Source organism: Tyto alba, unplaced genomic scaffold (assembly GCF_018691265.1).
Source record: "Tyto alba isolate M040663 unplaced genomic scaffold, T.alba_DEE_v4.0 Super-Scaffold_14, whole genome shotgun sequence".
Lineage (NCBI taxonomy): Eukaryota > Metazoa > Chordata > Aves > Strigiformes > Tytonidae > Tyto > Tyto alba.
In genome coordinates this window covers 8,310,821-8,329,453 of record NW_024881276.1, presented here as the reverse complement: position 1 = coordinate 8,329,453, position 18,633 = coordinate 8,310,821, and the positions used below count along the sequence as shown (strand labels likewise).

Genomic DNA, 18,633 nt, shown 5'->3' with positions numbered 1-18,633 from the left:
GCGACTTCATTAATGTAACTCTATTTTTCTAACTTCGCCACGAGAGGGAAATACTATTGTAAGAGTGATAGTCAGACCCATGCAGTGAACTGCCAGCTAGACTTGTTAGTCTTTATTTCTAGTGGTTTCTAATAATTACGGAGGAAGATACCTTGGAGTTTATTTAAACAGGTCTATTCAAGGGTGCGAATGCCAGTTTTGCAGTTCTGTGTGCAACTCCCATGTATTATCCTCATCTGCAGTTGTGCTCCACCACCTTGCTGATATCCCCCAAAAGCCTCAGACAGAAAGGTTATAGCCCTTCCAAGCTGAGGGAGGCATGCAGATCAGAGTTGGCTGCCGCTGGATTTATCTGCAGCTTCTCTCCAAAGCCTCCTTCTCCTTAAATTACTTAAAGAGCTCACCTCTTCACCTGGGATGACCAACTGGCACAACAGCAGCTGCCAACAACACATGCCAGCTGGCCAGCTACTCCTCAAGGACCTTCTGTCTTCCCATTGCCACTGCTCAGTTAACCAGCCTGCCTAGTAGGCTGCCTGGCCACAGTAATGCTTCGAAACTTGCTGTCTGGTAGAATATATCATTGGTTGACACGTATCCTACCTCTGTGAAATTCTACTGGACAACATAGTGTCATGGTCTTGCATCCTGCTGTGGACAGAGCTATGGATGTTATTAAGTCATACAGGTCTCCTCCTTCTCAGCGCTTCAAGAAAGGTCTGCAACTGTTTGTGAAAATCCTTCCATTAAAAATTGCTGTGAGAATTATAATATTTTAACAATAAAATGGCAGATCTGAGAAATCAAGGCTTAGAGTGTGGTCATACATCTGAACTGATCTGCAAGGCTTTCCTTTTATTAATACAATATTAAGTGTGTTTTTTCAGATCAGAAGGAAGTAAGTGTGAGTGGTTCTGTATTAGTGATGAACTGATAATCAGTTTTCTACCTTAAGAATTTGGTTTTTTTTTGGTTCTGAAACAGGAAGACATTCCTGCTTCAAAAGTTTCACAGATTAGCTGACAGAAAGTGTCAACAAACAAAATGTCAGCATTTGACACATTTAAAAGAGGTTTCATTTCTGTTTCTACCCCTTCACATGTGAAAAAGTTCAATTTCAAAACAAAGGGTCATTTGGAAGTAAAGCATAAGCACAATCCATAGTCTAAAAACAGATTAATATTTTCAAATTTTGCAGAACTTTTAAAAAATTGCTTTCTCAAATCAAAAATGTAATTTAAATCATTGCAGTTTTATTGAGGCAAACTATCCTGTCTAACCGGAATTCACTGAAGACAAACCTGGTTTAAAAGCATTTTTCTCACTGACCCATAGAGGAATCTATTCAGATCAAAGAGAAGATGGAGACTGATAAAGGTATCTACACTGCAGAACAAATAAAACCTGTTACATGACCACAGTCCTGACCTGTTACTTGTCTAAGCTGAAGAGTTGTTGGGGGTTTCCTACAAAACCTGCCATGCATGTTCCTCTAGAATTTCCTCAGAAAGCAACGGGGCATTAAGGTCTCATTTCAGAAGTTAGTCAGTGCCCTAGTATGGCTTGCACACAGAAACTGGGACCATTAATCGTATCTGCCCCACAATGTTAACACAGTCACCAAGATCTAGTTACACAAGCTGGTATGTCCACCCCTTGTTTTATATGTCTGACTTTAGATGTCTGAGATATGAGCACAGTTTCCCAACGTCAAAGGTGAATTCGGAGCCCTTGAGAACTGACTGTTCCCACCGACTACGGAAATCTCGGGAAGGTAGGACCTGCAGTTAGATATCTGCTGTGGAATGTATGACTAAGCATGTGCTGTTAAATAAAAAGGTGAGGAACTCTTTCCTCTATGCCTTCAAGACAGGTTGGCTGCATCCAAGCTGTCTGCTGGGAACAGTCCTTGGCACATGTGACTCCCTATCCTGTGCCTGGCCATGCTCTTCAAGAATGGACAGCTGGTACAGGCCACACTGTGCCAGGCACCATGCCAAGGCTATGGATGATCACAGGAGAGTTAATGCTCAAGGCAAGGCTCTGGCCGTGTGTCATTTACACAGACATGGCTTGTAGGTCCCAGCCTCTCAACACATCTCCCTCCCAGCCTGGCCAAAGTGACCAACCGTGGCTACATCTTGTCCCAACTTTTATCAAATATCTCAAAGCACCTATAAAGTTGCAATATTAATGAAGTTTGGGTAGCTTGCTCCAAGAAGAGAGCATACAGCTCCACTTCTCGACACTGTCTTCATCTTGCAATTCTGAAGGTATCTACAGTTTTTGGATTCTGAGAGGACAGATGTAAAACACAGCACTGTGACATGAAACACGATTTCTACTTAGCAGTCTTTCCAGAAACACGCCGCCCTCCTGAAATGATCCCCGAGTTCTACCGCCTTGCAGACACCAACCAAGTACCAGCGCATTGCTGAAACTCGAACTGCCCAGCAGTGGGCAAGCAGCTGCATGGGTTGGCTTACTTATTGCATGTGCCCCATTCTCCTCTCCATTCACAGTGGCTTCTCCGTTCTTTGGTGTGTTCTGCTGGGAAACAGCAGTCGTCGTTGCTCCCGCTGTTGCTGCCGTTGCTGCCGCTGCTGCCGCTGCACTGGCTTGTTGCTGAGCTAGTTTCTCTCTGAATGCTTGCTGCCGGGTCTGAACAACATCAGGCATCACCGCGTCGATCAGAGACAGTGATTCTATTGGCCTGCCGTCAAATACTGTACCATCCTGCAGGGGAAGCGAGCAGAAGTGAAACTGCAAAGTTAGGATATTCACCATTGAGGTCGGCAAAGAGGTAATGATATAAAGAAACAAAACTAGGTTGCGTGAAGACACTGCGCTTTGACTTGACCAGCAGTGCCACATTACCATGGGCTGTCTCTCAGATCCACGATGGTGGTAACCATGTTCCACTCAGAAATCCGTTCGGAAAGTCATTTATTGGAATTTTACAGAAAACTCAGGCATATATAAACTCTTTACAGATGGAAAAAAAAAAAAAATAATGCCGTGGGAAAAAAAAAAAAAGTCCGACTGATGACAGAAAGTTTCCCTTTGTTTTGTATTTGGAAAAAAAGAGTCATGGCTAAAGCCATGAAAAAGGCAAATCGGTTGAATTACTTATCTTCCTGCACTTGCAGGGACATAGGAATGGAAATAGCTGATGAAAAATGAACCCCAGCCAAAACAAGATGTATGCACAAATCCAGTGCTTTCTTCGATAGCGTTCATCAGTCCAGCACCACCAGCTGTAGCTGACTGTATAGGACTGCTTTACCATTGTTTTTCCTTTATTCTGCTAGGTTATGTCATAATAGTTATGGCTTTCATTTTGATTTCTGCAAATTAGGCTTCAGGTTTACCAATCGAGTTAATCTTTAAGGGCTGTTTTTTAAGACTTAATATAGACTCAGGTCAGCAACTGCCATATCTGCTTAGCTTTGCTTCACTTTCACTTTCCTATTATCTTAAATATAGGAAATAGGTTTTAGTAGCCTCCATAAAGTGCCATTTTACTGATCTTCTGAAAACTCCCTTTAATTCTTTGAAATAATCAAGACATAGCAGTGAAAGATTTGTGTTTGAGGAATACCACGTAATATTAGGATATGGATATATGAAGTAGCTGGAAAACAATGTAATTTTCAATAGAAAACAATAACTAAATAAAGAAAAATAGCTGTTTGGTTGACTGGTATCCTTCTGTTGGACTAGTCATTGAATTACCCCTTACAATTACAATATTAAGATAATAAATATTTGTTCCCTAATGGGGAAGAAAAAGGAGGAAAGAGTCATTAGAGAAGAAAAATATAAGCTCTCTTTCTCCTCAACAGTTTTAATGTAAATGTCTCTACCGACATTTATTTGAATCCTGGCTCAAATCCTTGCTACACAATGAAAAAAATGTTTGCCAATGGATTTTGGCATCTTACATTTTTAACTGTAAAACTGCTCACTGGACTATTTCCATAACTGCCCTTTAACAGATCATAAACAATACTTAAATTTTACACACATTAGTTTACAGACTCACTGATTACTTGCCACTCCTAAGTAATACACATAGAGAAGCATATACATAGCCCGTACTGGTGTTCAGACATAGCAGGAATGGTCTTTGCTTTTCTGTAATGTACTTAACAGGATGTATTTGAACAGAATCAAACCATGATGACAGCAACATAAATCTTAATGGACACAACCATTTTTTAGATCATTCTCTCAACTGAGGCCGATTGTGAAGCTAGATGCCCAGGAGCAGACCCCTACATCTGTCGTACGACCTGAACCTATAGGTGCTGCTCATGGCTGAAAGTTTCTAACTGCACAGCTCCAATTTCAGGCACAGGGCAAAATGTTAAGTAGCAGCAAATTGGGACAGATTCCTAACACTGGTTTGTTGTTACAACTGCATCAAAGTGCAGCTTGGCATGAATGTCAAATGTCATTGCCCCAATTAAAAAATAACACATACACAACTCTTAAACACGGTATCGAGTCATAAAAAGAAAACCACACAGAATGTCAGTGATAAAAACAAATGAGCTTCTAAACTATGCATTGCAAAGAACACAACCTTTTCTCTATTTTATATTCCTTTGTTCTCACCCATGCTGTTCATATGCTACATTCAGCTATAGACGAAGAAGCAATAGCTTTTTATATATTAATATTTATTACAGTTCTCTGTCAATTGTGAATACCTGTGGTAAATATTTTGTTATGCAGTACTTGCTTATCTGTCATGCTTCACTCCCACTCGAAACATCACGCCTCTAAGGCTGGCAGGGCAAAAATGCTGCATTTTCCCAAATCCCTCAACAGATCAAGGAGAAGAGAGACACTTTGTGGCTGCTCATACAGTCCCCACAGAAAACCAGTGCTCCAGCCTGGGTCAGGATTTACACCCAACTGCTTCCCCATGTACATGAGAGGACAATGCCTGGTCTTATATATCTAAGCCAAAAGTCACCGAAATCAGACAGAGTCTCTCCGGTGACCTCCGCGAATTTTTGATCAGGCTTCTCATGGCTTGCAAGCAGCGCTGCCTGCAAGCAGGTGTTGGGGAGTGAGGTTTTAACCTACACTGCAGGCTTTTCCTGCCAAATCCTGCTGTGACCTCGAAAACGCAAGACTGTGAACACATATGCATCTTCTTGCTTGCTGCAGGAACCTGTGCACCCCCGGCTTTGTGGGACCGGGGCAGCGGAAACACCATTACTGTCCATTTAAGCAGCGCCAAGGCCTCCATGCCTCAGCTAAAAACTGAAATACTTATCTATCACAGAGCTTTCCAGCTCTCTGCTGGGGGTGGGGCAACGCATGAGGAACAAAATGACTGAGAGACACCGGCGGAGCGGTGGCTTGTGTCCCTCTCCGGGCTGCCGGGACGCGTGGCATGGCGTGGCGTGAGCCGTGGTGGTGGCACTTACTTCGTTGATGCTGATCTCAGCCTCCACATACTGGAGCCCCTTCTGGAGGATGGAGATGAGTGCGGCAGGTGGCACTAGCGTTCCGTTGATGTTGGACTGGCTGATGTGGCTCTCGATACCGAAGGTGAAGGCCGAGTGGGAGAAACCTGAGAGCAGGAAAAGGAAGCCATGACATGAAATCTAAATGCACCAGCCAGATACACCTTCACGGTCTAAAAATAATTCTGCTCCGAGATCTGAGAGACGCTGCTGCGTAAGCAGAAGGAGGTGGGCTGGCTGCATGGAGCCAGGGAGGTTAACCAGAGCCATCCTGGCCACCCTGCCACTGCCCATCCCCCTCCCCTGCACATATAGGGGAAGCTGTATAGAAATGGAAATGCACACAGAGAAAAATAACCAGAGAACTGCACTAACTGAAAACAAAACCAAACACGTAAAAAATAGGAATCACCACAGGGGCAAGTCCAGATAAAAAAAAAGTGCCTCAAACCTTCATTTTCCTTGCTGCATTTCAGTGTTGGTGTTTGCTGAAGTAAATACTTAAATCCCTATCAGCACACAAGTTGTGTAAAATCAAGGCATAGATGCAGCTGACACAGGGGAGCCATTCTCTTATACCAGGGAAGAGATTTCAAATCCTCTGCTCATTTATTGCTGAGTACATTATGACGTGCAGAGCATTGCCATTAAAATGTGAAACAACAGAAAGGCCACTCCTGCAAACCTATTTTCTGAAAGTGAACTGTAATAGCAAGAGTAATAACTGGGATATGCCAAGCAGCAGACGACAAGCCAGTGCGGTGGCCCATCCTTTATCCAGAAGTCTTTCTGTTCCCTCTTTTTGCCATTGTCTGAGAAATAAGGGGTAATGAAGGTGATGGCACTGAAAATTAAAGAATTTTGGTGGACAAATTATAAAGAGCAGTGCCTTAAATGCTGGCTGAAGCTGCTCAAAACTGTTGCTGGGTATGAAGGCGAGTGCTGCAGAGTGACTGTATGTAGGGGCAGATGCGGGAGGGGGAAGGGGGAACAGGATGTAGATATAACTGTAGGAACCCATTTATCACCACACTGTCTCCAGAGCATTAATCTAACATTAAAAGCCTTGGGGAAACCACCCATGCACTGTCTCAAACAGGAAGAGCCCTTGCAGCCTCCACCGACTAGACAAGAAAGAAAAAAAAAAAAAACAGAAAAAAAAAAAAGAAAAAGAAAGCAGCTCTCAAATGAAAATACTTCCGTTAAATATAGCTGTGCCCCTTCCCGTTGTCAACAGTAGTTTCATTTATAGTTTTGTCCGTTAAGGGATTTCCCCCATATCACTGCAATGTCCAATTGTGTGTGGGCTGGAGGACAGGATTTTGGGCTCGCTCCACAGTAATGCTTTCTTTCTCTCTCACTCAAATTGTTTTCAAGATTCTTTTTGCAGCTAGCTCAATTATAATCATAGATAGATAGCAAAAACAAGCTGAGAAACAGAATGCCTCCCACATTTGAAACCGAGGTATGTATTTCTCTGTGATTCTATCCCCCTACACATTTTATTCTGCCCCTGTTTTTCTCCTCTTCCTGGTAATAGCCTTTACCTTCTCCCTTCCCAACCCTATCTTCCCCTACTGGCACTCCCCCAGTTTTGGGTGTGCTTAGGATGCTTTGGACACTTTTTACAAAGTGGCAGGTCCACCTATGAGCAGAATTACGTAGGATTACAAGGCATAAAAATAAAGCACAGGAAAAAACACCTGAAAAACTGCAGTATCATTTATCTAATCCCTGGCCCAATTCTTATCCTGTATTGTTCTTTATGTCCTGGTCTAGTGTATGAGCTGCTGGACCTCCTGCTGCATCCAAAATAGACTGTGAGATCTGCAGGGCAGTGTTATTCCCTTATTAGTTTTGCAGGGCATCTAAGCACATTACTGGGCACCACAGTGAGGAAGAAATCAAGCACTAAGCATACACAGCCTGCATCTGAGAGATCCAGGGCTTGATCACTGAAATCTCTATGTATATATAAAAACATGGCATGCAACAAACTAGAATTAAATAATCAGGTTCCACTTAATTTATATTTATGTGTATTTAAATTAATCAACAATAACAGTAACAATACCTTATTGAAAAGGAATGAACTTTTAATATGCATGATGGATAAATTGGCAAATCTACTTAAGAATGGAAAAGAATGGGAAGATTAAGCTGTTGTCCAGAAGCACTGAGGTTGACTGCTAAAAAAGCCAGCAGCTAGTTTGTGAGTCAGCGGCTCAGAAACCTGCAACATTGTCTCCAACAAAATTGAGAGGATGGCATAAGAATGGCAACCAACAAACATAGATAGAAAATGTAAAAAAGCAGAAGATCATGATGGATCTACAGCAGGCTTAATTTTAACTATGACTTTGTACCTCTCGTTATTGCATTTGGTATCTTGCAGACTCTTTAGTTGGCTGTTGGCACATAACAAGCCCCATCTCTGCCAGCAACCAGACGACTGTGGCACACAGCTAACTTCTTTGTCCAGTACTGAGCTGCCACATCCCCGAAGAGCTACACATCTCACCTCGCTGCAGGTGAGAGAAGGAACTTCTCAGCACAAAACCCAGCTGTGTTATTACAATGAATCTTGTTATTTTACTGTTTCTCTTGATGCTAAGAAACTGTTACCAAAGCACCTGTTAGATGAGAAAACACAAAACTCCTGGCTATGTTGCCACTGAGGAGCAACCTCACTCACAGATCTCCAGCAGTTGTGACAAACTTTCCCAAATTCTTATCTGGTAAGATCCAAATACTGAAAATCAATAGGACAAAACTGCTTAAGTGAGTGCTCTTAGAGACTGTGTTCCTCACCCCTCTTGGAAAAATCCTTCTATACAATTGTAGTTAAAAGAAAAACACACACCACAGAAACAAGTCAACCAGCCCACTGACCGTTAGCTAATTACATCCTGGTTTCTTGTACTACCGTAGCGTTTACTAGGGCTCACATGAAAGTAGACTGATTGTAAAAGTAACACACACAGTTAACAAAATCCTGAATGAAGCTGTACCCACTTCAGGTTTCTGATAACGCTGAGGAATCACTTGAGCTTTGCTTTCATAGTTACCAGATGTCACCAGTTCTCTTCGGGGCTCTGCCCGTGAGAACACTGAATTACATAGCAATGTTGCAGCTCTATAGTTCAGTCTTACAAAAAGGTGATTTCTATTAAAGAAAGGCAAGGGTTTTTTTAAACGTTAGCTTGTGTTACAAATGTTAACTTGGCCCTCCTTCTAAGTCCATGAAACCACATGGGGAAGGCAAAGCCAAGACAGGAGCACCTCCCCCCTCCTCCAGTGACGCTGTGCAGGCTGTCAAGGCAGTTGGGGAGCGAGAGCAGAGACAGAAGGTGCTCTGCAAGCGGGGATTTGAAGAAAGGATGCGGTAGGGATGACATGAAATTACAACAGACCCAAACTCAAAATGCTGTAGCAGCAGTGAAATGAATGAAAGTTGCAAATCTGTGTCCATATGCATTGTATCTCCTAAATTCTGTCATTTCAGTCACTGTAACAAGCATGCTATAAAATAATAATTTCTATTCAAATAGCACCAATAAATGAAATCTTAATGTAGTAAACCTTTTGAGGACACATGCAGCGAGACTATGAGCTTTTAAGGTTAAAGACATGAACACAACAGGCCGAAGGGGAGAGAGCATGACCACACACTGGTTCCACACCAGTGAACGGGACAGTCACTTGTGACGTGACATGACACTGCCCTAAACAGCATCTTTCAGCAGACTCAAAAGGATGGCACCCAGGTTTTTTCTACCTCAAAAAAGATGGGAAAACATAAACCAGCAAATTGTGTATTATCTGTAAATCCATTATCATACATGAAAAAAAATATCCAAATGAACACTGCAGATCTTGGTATGAAGACCTTAAAGGGAGGTGGCCTATCAGCTGTGGAACAGTTGGTCTTGAAAGATTCTGGAGAGCACAGAGGAAATAATGAATGCAGAAAAGATGACTTAAATTACACACCCTCCTAAACCCCCAAATTGTTATGCAAGTGATTTTGACTTGAAAATTGAGTGAAATCCCTCATTGAGAGATTCCTACACTTCTTTGTATTGACAGTGGTAACAGGTCCTGGTTCTCTGCTGTATCTTCTCCCACACCGAGGTGTCTGTATATACTCTCAGTGGTACATACAGAGCCACTTGGGAATTCTTGCCCTAGGCAGTGCCAAAAAATGCATATGTAGGGCTGTGTTTTGAAAAATTTCACTGATAGATTTTGCTGTAACTGCAAAAATGGAGACGATCGAGATTTTTTTTCCCTTGGCTGCTCCTTTTTCAGTTAAAAATGGCCTCCCCTTAAAAGAAGATTTGTCATTGATCACAGAATGACTGACTAGGCTTAATTTAATGAATATAATGCTGCTCTTTGTGTGCTTGTTTGATCTGCAGGCTACATAGTTTTAATTGTTTCTAATATGCCTGGCTCACAGCAGAAATGCCTGTCAAATGTAGGCATAGGAAAGGGCACTGGGCAGCCACGCAGCCCAGGGAATGCCTCGTCTTCTCCAGAAATGTGTCTCACCTCTTCTGGGAGTGAAGGGTTCTTCCTTTTAGGCACACAAGTGGGGTGCTGCTGAGTATTCCCCACGCTAGCTCATCTGGCAATCACAGATCCAGCTAACTGACATTCACTAAGTGCTCCTTTCATTTTCCAGTCCCTTTAGCACTGTAAAAAAGCAGCCTTGTTTAAATTGCAATCTTAAATTGTAACAGCCACAGCACCTACTGCTGAGTTTGTACAGGTGAGGGGAATGACAAAGAGGGCTCTGTGGAAGCAATGACATCTTAAAGTGTTTCAGTCTTCACCGGTTACTCAGGAGTTACCTCGGGGATGCCCTGATTAGCAATAGTTAAGTGATCCGTTGAATACTGTGAAAGTTTCTGTTTGTGAACTAACTGGACTTAGTTTTCCCTAGTAAATCTAACTAGTATACTGTTCAAATAATTTTTAAAAATACAAAATGTAAAATATAAAGATTTTAAAAGTTATTGGCAAATTACTCAGTTTAATTATGCATACTATAAGATTCTTCACTGAAACATTTGTTATTGTAGAATGAAACAGGATAAAGAATTACAAACAAAATTCCCTTTTATACATATCTCAGGCATCTTTATGATGAACAGCCTCTATTCCAACACTGAATATAAGTAACAACCCATTACTACAAATCTTTCTGTAACTAATGCCCAGTGTGGCCCTCTGTCCTGGAAAAGAGTGAGATTTCATATGGAGGTCCATGTCATTTCCTTTAATAAATTTTCCTATTTCTTTAACTCAAGCAGTCCATATTGAAGTTTTCAAATCCAGGGATCTTAAGTTCAATTTCTGGAAATCACAAAATTAGTGAATGTTTTTACTTCAACAGCAGGAGAGAAGAAAAAAAAATAAATGAGGAGGCATAAACTATCTGACAACCCCTCCTTATTCTGCAACAATTTAGCCATCTCCAGGTGAAAATAATCAACACTTCTTATTTCATTGATTTCTCTGACATTGTGTTGTCTTTCTTTTTGGAAATTTCCAATACCAGCTCTTCCAATCCCCATCTCTGAAGTAACACGCTGTTCTCTTCAAAAGTATTTGGCAGGTACAGGATACAAAATTGAGCAAGGTTTTAGAAATTATTACTGGCTCAGTAGAACCAATCTGCAACTGCCATAATGGGATCCACTGGCAACCTCAACTTTTCTGGCTGCATGAGTGCCTATTTTCTTAAGGTAGTCTTGTACCTGGCACTACTGCTGAGACTTTGACCAATGTAAAATTCATGCAAGAATGGAAGGCATGTAAAAGCTGACTACAGTTGTGCAGGCTGCAGGGAAAAAAATACGGTTGTATGGAGGTAAAGGAAAGTCATCTTCATGACCATAAATAGGTATAAGGGCAAAAATCCTGGGAGATTTAGACACATCATGTAGAAACATTCCACAATGTAATGAGTCAAAAGAAAATCACACACAGGAGGCAAAGATGTCCCCACACAGTCCCATCAGCTGCTTTACCATGTTACCAAACCCCAGTAACTCCAAAGCTGCCCGTACAATTGCTTGCCAAAGAAACCAGATGCAACCAGTGGAAAAACATCTTCCCAAGTTTGACGTCCGGGTCTTGGAAGTGCCATCTAAGCAGGAAGGCAAGAAGGGAAGAATGGCGCAATGTGGTGATCTGAAATAAATTAGAGCCCCACCACTGCAGTTTAAAAAAAATTCCACTGAAGAAGAGTGAAATATGACTATTAACAAAATTTCCTCCAAATAATAATGACGTACAAACAGCACAGTTAACACTAAATTAAGACTTTTGTAGGTCTAGGTTTACCAGTGTAGAGAAGCAAAGGGACCTGTGTCACTAAGGGAGTATTTGAATGCAATTTCTGGCTGCAAAACCAGAAGCAAACAGTTTAACTTAGAGCAACTGTATTTTCTTAATCCTGGGCCTAACACACGCTAATCTAGTTCCTGAGGTAAATGATGTAATTTCTTGCCCATTGCCCAAGACAATACAATGGTGTTCTTCACTGTACTTCACTACAGCTGCCATTTTAGAGCCTAGTATTTCCCCTTCTATATGACTGATTGAGGGAGAACTGAAAATGCCACATGGATCCTTATCCTTGTTTCTCCTTAGATTTCTGTCTAAATGTAATTATGTATCCATAAAAATATGGTCATAAAACTCCAGGGTACACATGCAGAGGCTTCACAAAATGGACACCCTTTTCTCTGAAATAGGTTCGGTTGCAGTTAAGTGTCTGGTGCCTCAAGCCACTGACAAGATTCTACAAACAGTCCAAAAAACAAGGTGGGCAAAAATCCTACACCACATCTTGTTTATTATTCACAGTAGGCTTAGACTCTTCTCCTAGCGGAGCTTTTTCTTTCTTGGTAATACATCCTAGAGTGCCTCTCTGGTTTTGGCAGTGTCTGCTTATTTTGAAGACTTACCTTTGCAATTACATAAAGGGCTTAACAAGGACACACATTAGCAATTTAAAATAGACAACTGCAGTTGAAATATATTTTTAGAAAAATCAGCTGAACAATAGGGCTCGTACATTTGTTTCAAGATTAGGACTGCTGAACGATAAAAATTATTTCCAGAACGCCGGGAAATGTGTCCTGTATTACAAACTCTTTCACAGTCCCTGAGAAATATAAAGAAAGGATCCCCAGCTGTAGCTTGTGTCAGTTGCCAAAATTATAGCGTGCCTGGTTACCCCAAGTTTTGTAGGAGCGATTATTCACTAATATTAAATGCTACACTCTTTTTTTATTTGGATATCTGACCTGTTCACCTTCTCCCAAGAATTCAGATTAAATGCCTGCTACCCAAAATTATTTTATTATGTGCCAAAGAATGTTTTTGGCAGGTTTTATTTTCTTTTTCATGCAGGAAAATATGTTGGAAAAGATTAATACAACTTGGAAATGATCTTTTGATGAGAAGTACTTGGCACTCACAGTTTAAGCCTTTCTGAGGGCTGCAAATTAACAAAGAGAGAAATAGGATACAGACAGAAAACAGAACACAAGCAATGGAAAGAGGAACTTAAAGTCTTTTGAAAACAAGGTCTGAAATAATCCCCCTTTTTCACTCATTCTCTGTAAATTAGACTGACAATTGAGCATAAATGTCAACACAGACCTAGCAATTTAACGCAACTATGGGCAAGGTTTGAAATAACTTAAAGAGGCCACAGTAAGGAAAAAATAATCCTTTCCTTCTAAATTAATGGGAAGCTATTATCTTTTAGCCCTATCTGTGCAACCAAACGCCCAAAGAGACATATATCGTTATAAGGATCACATTTATAGAAGAAACTTTCACAGTCGTACATACTTCATAATTTACTTCCATAAGCTGTGTTCTTCTATCAGTTCTAATATACACCTTTAAGTGGTGGTAAGTTGGAGGCCACAGCTGACACTCCGTGGGCATTCAGGAACTTCAGCACTAGGATGGTTTCTGCTGATGGTGACTACAAACCGAGACCTAATACAGCTATGCTGGGCAGGTGTGAGGAGGGCTGATTTGTAACTGCCATAGCTGTGAGGCAGAAAGTCCCCAGTGTGCAGGTTATTAGCAAAACTTGCAAAGATGCAAGACACAGCTTCTTTCACCGGGCCTGGAGAATCGTAAGAAAAACAGTAAATTTACAAATGTGTAGCACCTGACTGGTTTTACTAGCAGAGCCATCTTGGCCTACAGGTATCTGCCTGCAACCCAACATCCTATTTTCTTAATACTCCTATAATACTACATCTATGCAAGCTTTAAAAAACAGGACATGAAGTGATTAGAACCAAAATCTGTGCTATGAAACAGATTTGCAAAGGTGTAATTTTTTATGCTTTCTTAACTGAGAAATCACCATGTTAGCTCAGTGTCTGAGATCCAACACTGTATGGCAACTTTCAGGCCAAAGAAAAATTAGAATAGCCAAGTTTAGAAAACTGTGAAGAGGCCCATAAGGAAATACGAAGTAAGCAGGGTTTTGCGAATGGCAAAAGAACAAGATAATCTGTATTTTTTTCCTTCACGGGAACTTACAAAATTCTGCACCAAGTATTGCTTTTCTTACACGGCATTTATATTGCTGCTGTTATGCCACAGGGGTAAAAGACACAGAGAATGAAGTTTTAAAAAGTACCTCTTGAATTATACCACAAAACATGTGAAACTCTTGTTTATATGTATATAAAGTAGGTATCTGGTCACAAAATTCCAAGTCTGTGTATATAAATGCACATAAAAATGGCTCTCATACAGCTTATTACATTCTTTTGAAAATATAACCAGAACAAAGTATGACAAAACCAATAACTTCTTTAGCTGTAAAAATATTTTTTCCTCTCCATTGTGGAATTTGGATTTTGGGAAGCTGACCATCAAATACTTCTAGTACATATTCAGTGCTCTATGAAAAAAGTATGCAATAGGTTTTGACTCAAACAGGTGCTTCTGGCTTAGAAACCAGTTTACTTATCTTTAAAGGAAGCTGGGAAAAGTAGTTACTGTTAACCTATCAGCTTCTTCCTTCCCAAGATCTATAGCTTTGATAAGTTTTAAAAAAATGTTTTTGGAACTGCAGCCCAATAAATCTTGTTGTCTTCTAATGCTGATTGTTTTAAAATGTACTCAGTATTTGCAAAGAGAATAAATGATTACTAGCAGAGACAGAAACTGTGCATAATAATACAGTTCTTATTTGAGAAATGGATTTGTCTTTTCAGCAGTCATTCATCCTCCAACCATGAAGTACAATTTTGAATTCAGAGTCAGTCTCACTGTTTCTGGAATCATAGAGTCACTTCCTCCCTAGTTTAGAAGAAATACAGAAAGTAGGGGAGAGATTTAAAAAAAAAAAAAAAAAAAGCAGTAGTTTATTACAACCCATTATACGCCCTTTTGATAGTATGCTATTTTTACTAAATACATATTATGCTGGGGGAGTTATATATACTATGTTACATTATATGCAATATATATAGTTACAGATGGTTTCTCATTAGATAGGAATGTTCATTCTGGGTGACTTTTAGGAAACACTTTTATTTAAAACAATTTTTTTTCGTCAAATTTCTCAAGTGTTCTTATCCAAAAGTCACTTTAACACATACTCCACTCCTAGAACAACACCATGGTTTTATTTATCTCAAATAATTCATGAAAGGTCACAAATGTTGGTTCTACATCCAACTTCCAGTATATCAGGGATTTGGATCATAAGCTTAAGTAATTTTATTTTAATTGAGTAGGCTGGCCCTAATGAGGATAACACATCATATAAATAGGGCTGCATGCCCATGAATCAGATCTGTGCTAAAGCATGAGAATTAAAAATGGAGTCTGTATTGCTTCAAAGCCTTGCGATCATACAGCTGAAAAGGTGAAAGAATCCCTGCCTTCAGTCTTACCACCAGTTCCTGAACAATATAGTTAGCATCTTGATCATTCTGCATTTAGAAATATATATTCACTTATAAATTCATAGACAGTACTCTGAAATAACAGAATGTCAAATATTGTCCCAGCACACCTGTAATAGTCTTTCCTCAAAGGATTTAAATACATTTTAGGACTATAACCTTTTAACATCTGCTGTGAGGTATTGTACAGAGTACTATCTTTGCTATCAAACAGGAAAATTAAGGCACAAAAACTTTAAGGCCAGGTTTAAACACCCAGTTTTTACGTATTTCCTTAAAAAATGTATTATTTTATTTACTCAGTAATACCTGTTCAGCACCCAGTTACAGTAGCATAAAAGTACCTGTGCAAAGAGAAGCTAAGCAAATACACAAGTGTTTTTATATCAGTGCATCTGAGTTTGGTCTATGAATTACAGTTACTCTATACTGCAGGCAGAACACATGCGGCCCAAGAGCCAGTCATAACATGTATGTAGACACAAATAACGCAGCCACAGATTGTTGTTACTGAAACAACACTAAAATGTGTGTTTTACCTTTGGCTGGCAGGATGTCATTTCAAGGATGCATTTTTCCCTCAACAAATAAAAGTTCTCCATCCTTACTATATACAGAGGTTCAAGATCCTTCCAGTGACTACTGTGTTTGACAGCACCTTTATGTATAGGTTCTTTAAAAGTTTTTTGAGGCTCCCCAGCATTGAGCAAGAGGCTGGAATAGCTGAACGAGAGCCAGCAGTGTGCCCTTGCAGCAAGGAAACCCAACAGCATCCTGAGCTGCACTGTGACAATCCTTGCCAGCAGGTCAATGGAAGGGATCCTTGCCCTCTACTCAGCCCGGTGAGACACATCTGGAGTACTCTGTCCAGTTCTGGGCTCCCTGGTGCAAGAGAGACAGGGACATATTGGAGAGAGTCCAGTGAAAAGACCATGAAGATGATCACTGGACTGGAGTGTATGGCATACAAGGAGAGGCTGAGAGATTTGGGACTGCTCAGCCTGGGGAAGGCACACGGGGGACCTTATCCATGTGCATAAATACCTGAGGGGGTGCAGAGAAGGTGGAGCCAGGCTCTCCTCAGTGGTGCCCAGTGACAGGACCAGAGGCAATGGGCACAAACTGAAACACACATGAATTCCGCTGAAACAAAATAAACCGCTTTTTTAATGTGGGAGTGATTGAGTATTGGAACAGGCTGCCCAGGGAGGCTGTGGACTCTCCATCCTTAGAGATATTCAAAACCCAGCTGAACACAGCCTTGAGCAACCTGCTGCAGCTGACCCTGCTGTGAGCAGGGGACTTGGACCAGATGATCTCCAAAGGTCTCTGGCCACCTGAACTATTCTCTGGTTCTGTTATCTCCTGAGACACCACCCAGCCTGAACTCTCCTGTGATCTTCATGAGACAAATTGGAAGAAAACATAACAAAGGCAAAAGAAAACTCATTATCCACTGCCTCTACCATCAGTGCACATTGTTTTCACTATCACACTGGACAAGTGCCTTTATTGACCAAGGGATTCATTCTTCTAATGAATTATACTTCAAGGTGTAGATTTTAATAATTTAAGCAAAACCTATGCACTGTACATTCCCCTTCTACCTAGCAGCAGCCTTCCTACACAAAGGAAGCAGATAGCTTTGAAGCAAATTTAGTTGACCTATATATGCCAATATTTTATACTGTGCTTAATCTGAACTATTTTCAACATGCTCTTCTCTCATCTGTGACTCAGGAACTCTGTGCCATACACAGTTGTTCAAAATACTCTAAACGTACCTCACATGCAGAAAAAGTATGGACTTCAGAGAAAAATTACATTGGCTTATGTAACTAAAGACTGTTGTATAAGGCAGAAATTCCAAAGAACAGAATACTGATCTTCAGTCATTCCCTACTGCCTGAGAGTTTACCCAAGCAAATAGCGCTATTTCCATTTCGTATAAAGTTTCTTTGTTAAAAAGAGAATGAGTCATAAATAAGATATTTTCCTTAAAATTTTGTTGCTTCCTTTTCATAAAATTGTAAATGTAATTCTAAAAATTGTAACAGTACTATTCCAACTACTAGTATCTAGTTGGGACAACATCAGAATGATGAAATCCCAGAAACTTCAGAATATCCATATTTTGGATTCTTTCATAATTTGCAAAGGCAGAATGAAAGTAGAGATGACCTGGATGTAGTTAACAGGAAAGGACGATGTTTGCACATGCCTTAATTTTTATGGCTGGGAAGAAAACAAATGACAGTTCTAAAGTATAATGGTAAATTGTCCCAAGTCACCAGCTAAAAATTTCACTGACATCTTTTTAGCAAAAGCATCCAGCTAGTGTTTTTATTGTCTTGGACATGGTTCAGATTGCACACTGAGGAATAGTTTATCAAGTATATGTAATAAAATATGGAAAAATTAAAATTGAACAGTAAAATTATGAGCAAAAATGGGAACTGTTACAAAACCTTAACTCTAACAAGTCATTGTCAGACATCCACTACATAAATGCCCTACTGTAGAGCAGTATAAGCCACAGGCAGCTGGGGAGTTGATTTGCAGATAAGGATTCTATACTGCAATGTGTATGTAAGTGCTAGAAAAGGAACACAATTAAATTGTTCAATGCATCAAAAATACCAAATTTGAAAAAGCTTTAATAACTGATTTGACTTGTGCTGGGTAGGGAAGGTAATTTAATGTAGCATTTGGATCTATGATAGGATTTGTCACTCACAACAGATGGCAGCACATTTTAGATTAAAAGGTATGTGTGAGATTTGATTTCCCTTGCTTTTGCCACCCCCTCCCTCACCTCTTTTCAAATTTCCTTGGAAACCTTATGACTTCCATTGCATTTTACTGCTCTGACCTTCATTCCAAAAGACAACTAATTATTTGTTCCTCTTTTGGGCAGACAAAGAAGAACGGGAAAACTATACTGTGAATTCTGTATGGTTTTTTAGAAACATAACTCTTCACTCTGAAGAAAACCAGTAGGATGACTATGTCAGCAGTGAAGATGGCTGTTAGCAAAAGTATGCTTCTCAGGATTCTGAAGAGCTGCAAAGCTGAACTGATATCATTTGGATGCCAGAACTGTGGCTTCTTCGGTATGGCTTTTCTTCTGTCAATACACCTGCTTTGTTGGTTTAATTATGCCCACTACAGGAGTATTTTGTGTG

General features: G+C 40.3%; 1 protein-coding gene across 2 annotated transcripts in view; it reads right to left on the bottom strand.

Moving 5' to 3' along the window:
- TBL1X (transducin beta like 1 X-linked) overlaps positions 1–18,633 on the bottom strand; it is a 198,784-nt gene that overhangs the window by 33,590 nt on the left and 146,561 nt on the right. For both annotated transcript variants that reach the window (XM_042788878.1, XM_042788879.1), the window contains 2 exons: positions 5,445–5,590; positions 2,487–2,736 (listed from right to left, as the gene is read on the bottom strand). In XM_042788878.1, coding sequence (XP_042644812.1) covers positions 2,487–2,736; positions 5,445–5,590 — 396 coding nt within the window. The remainder of the gene's footprint in view (positions 1–2,486; positions 2,737–5,444; positions 5,591–18,633) is intronic.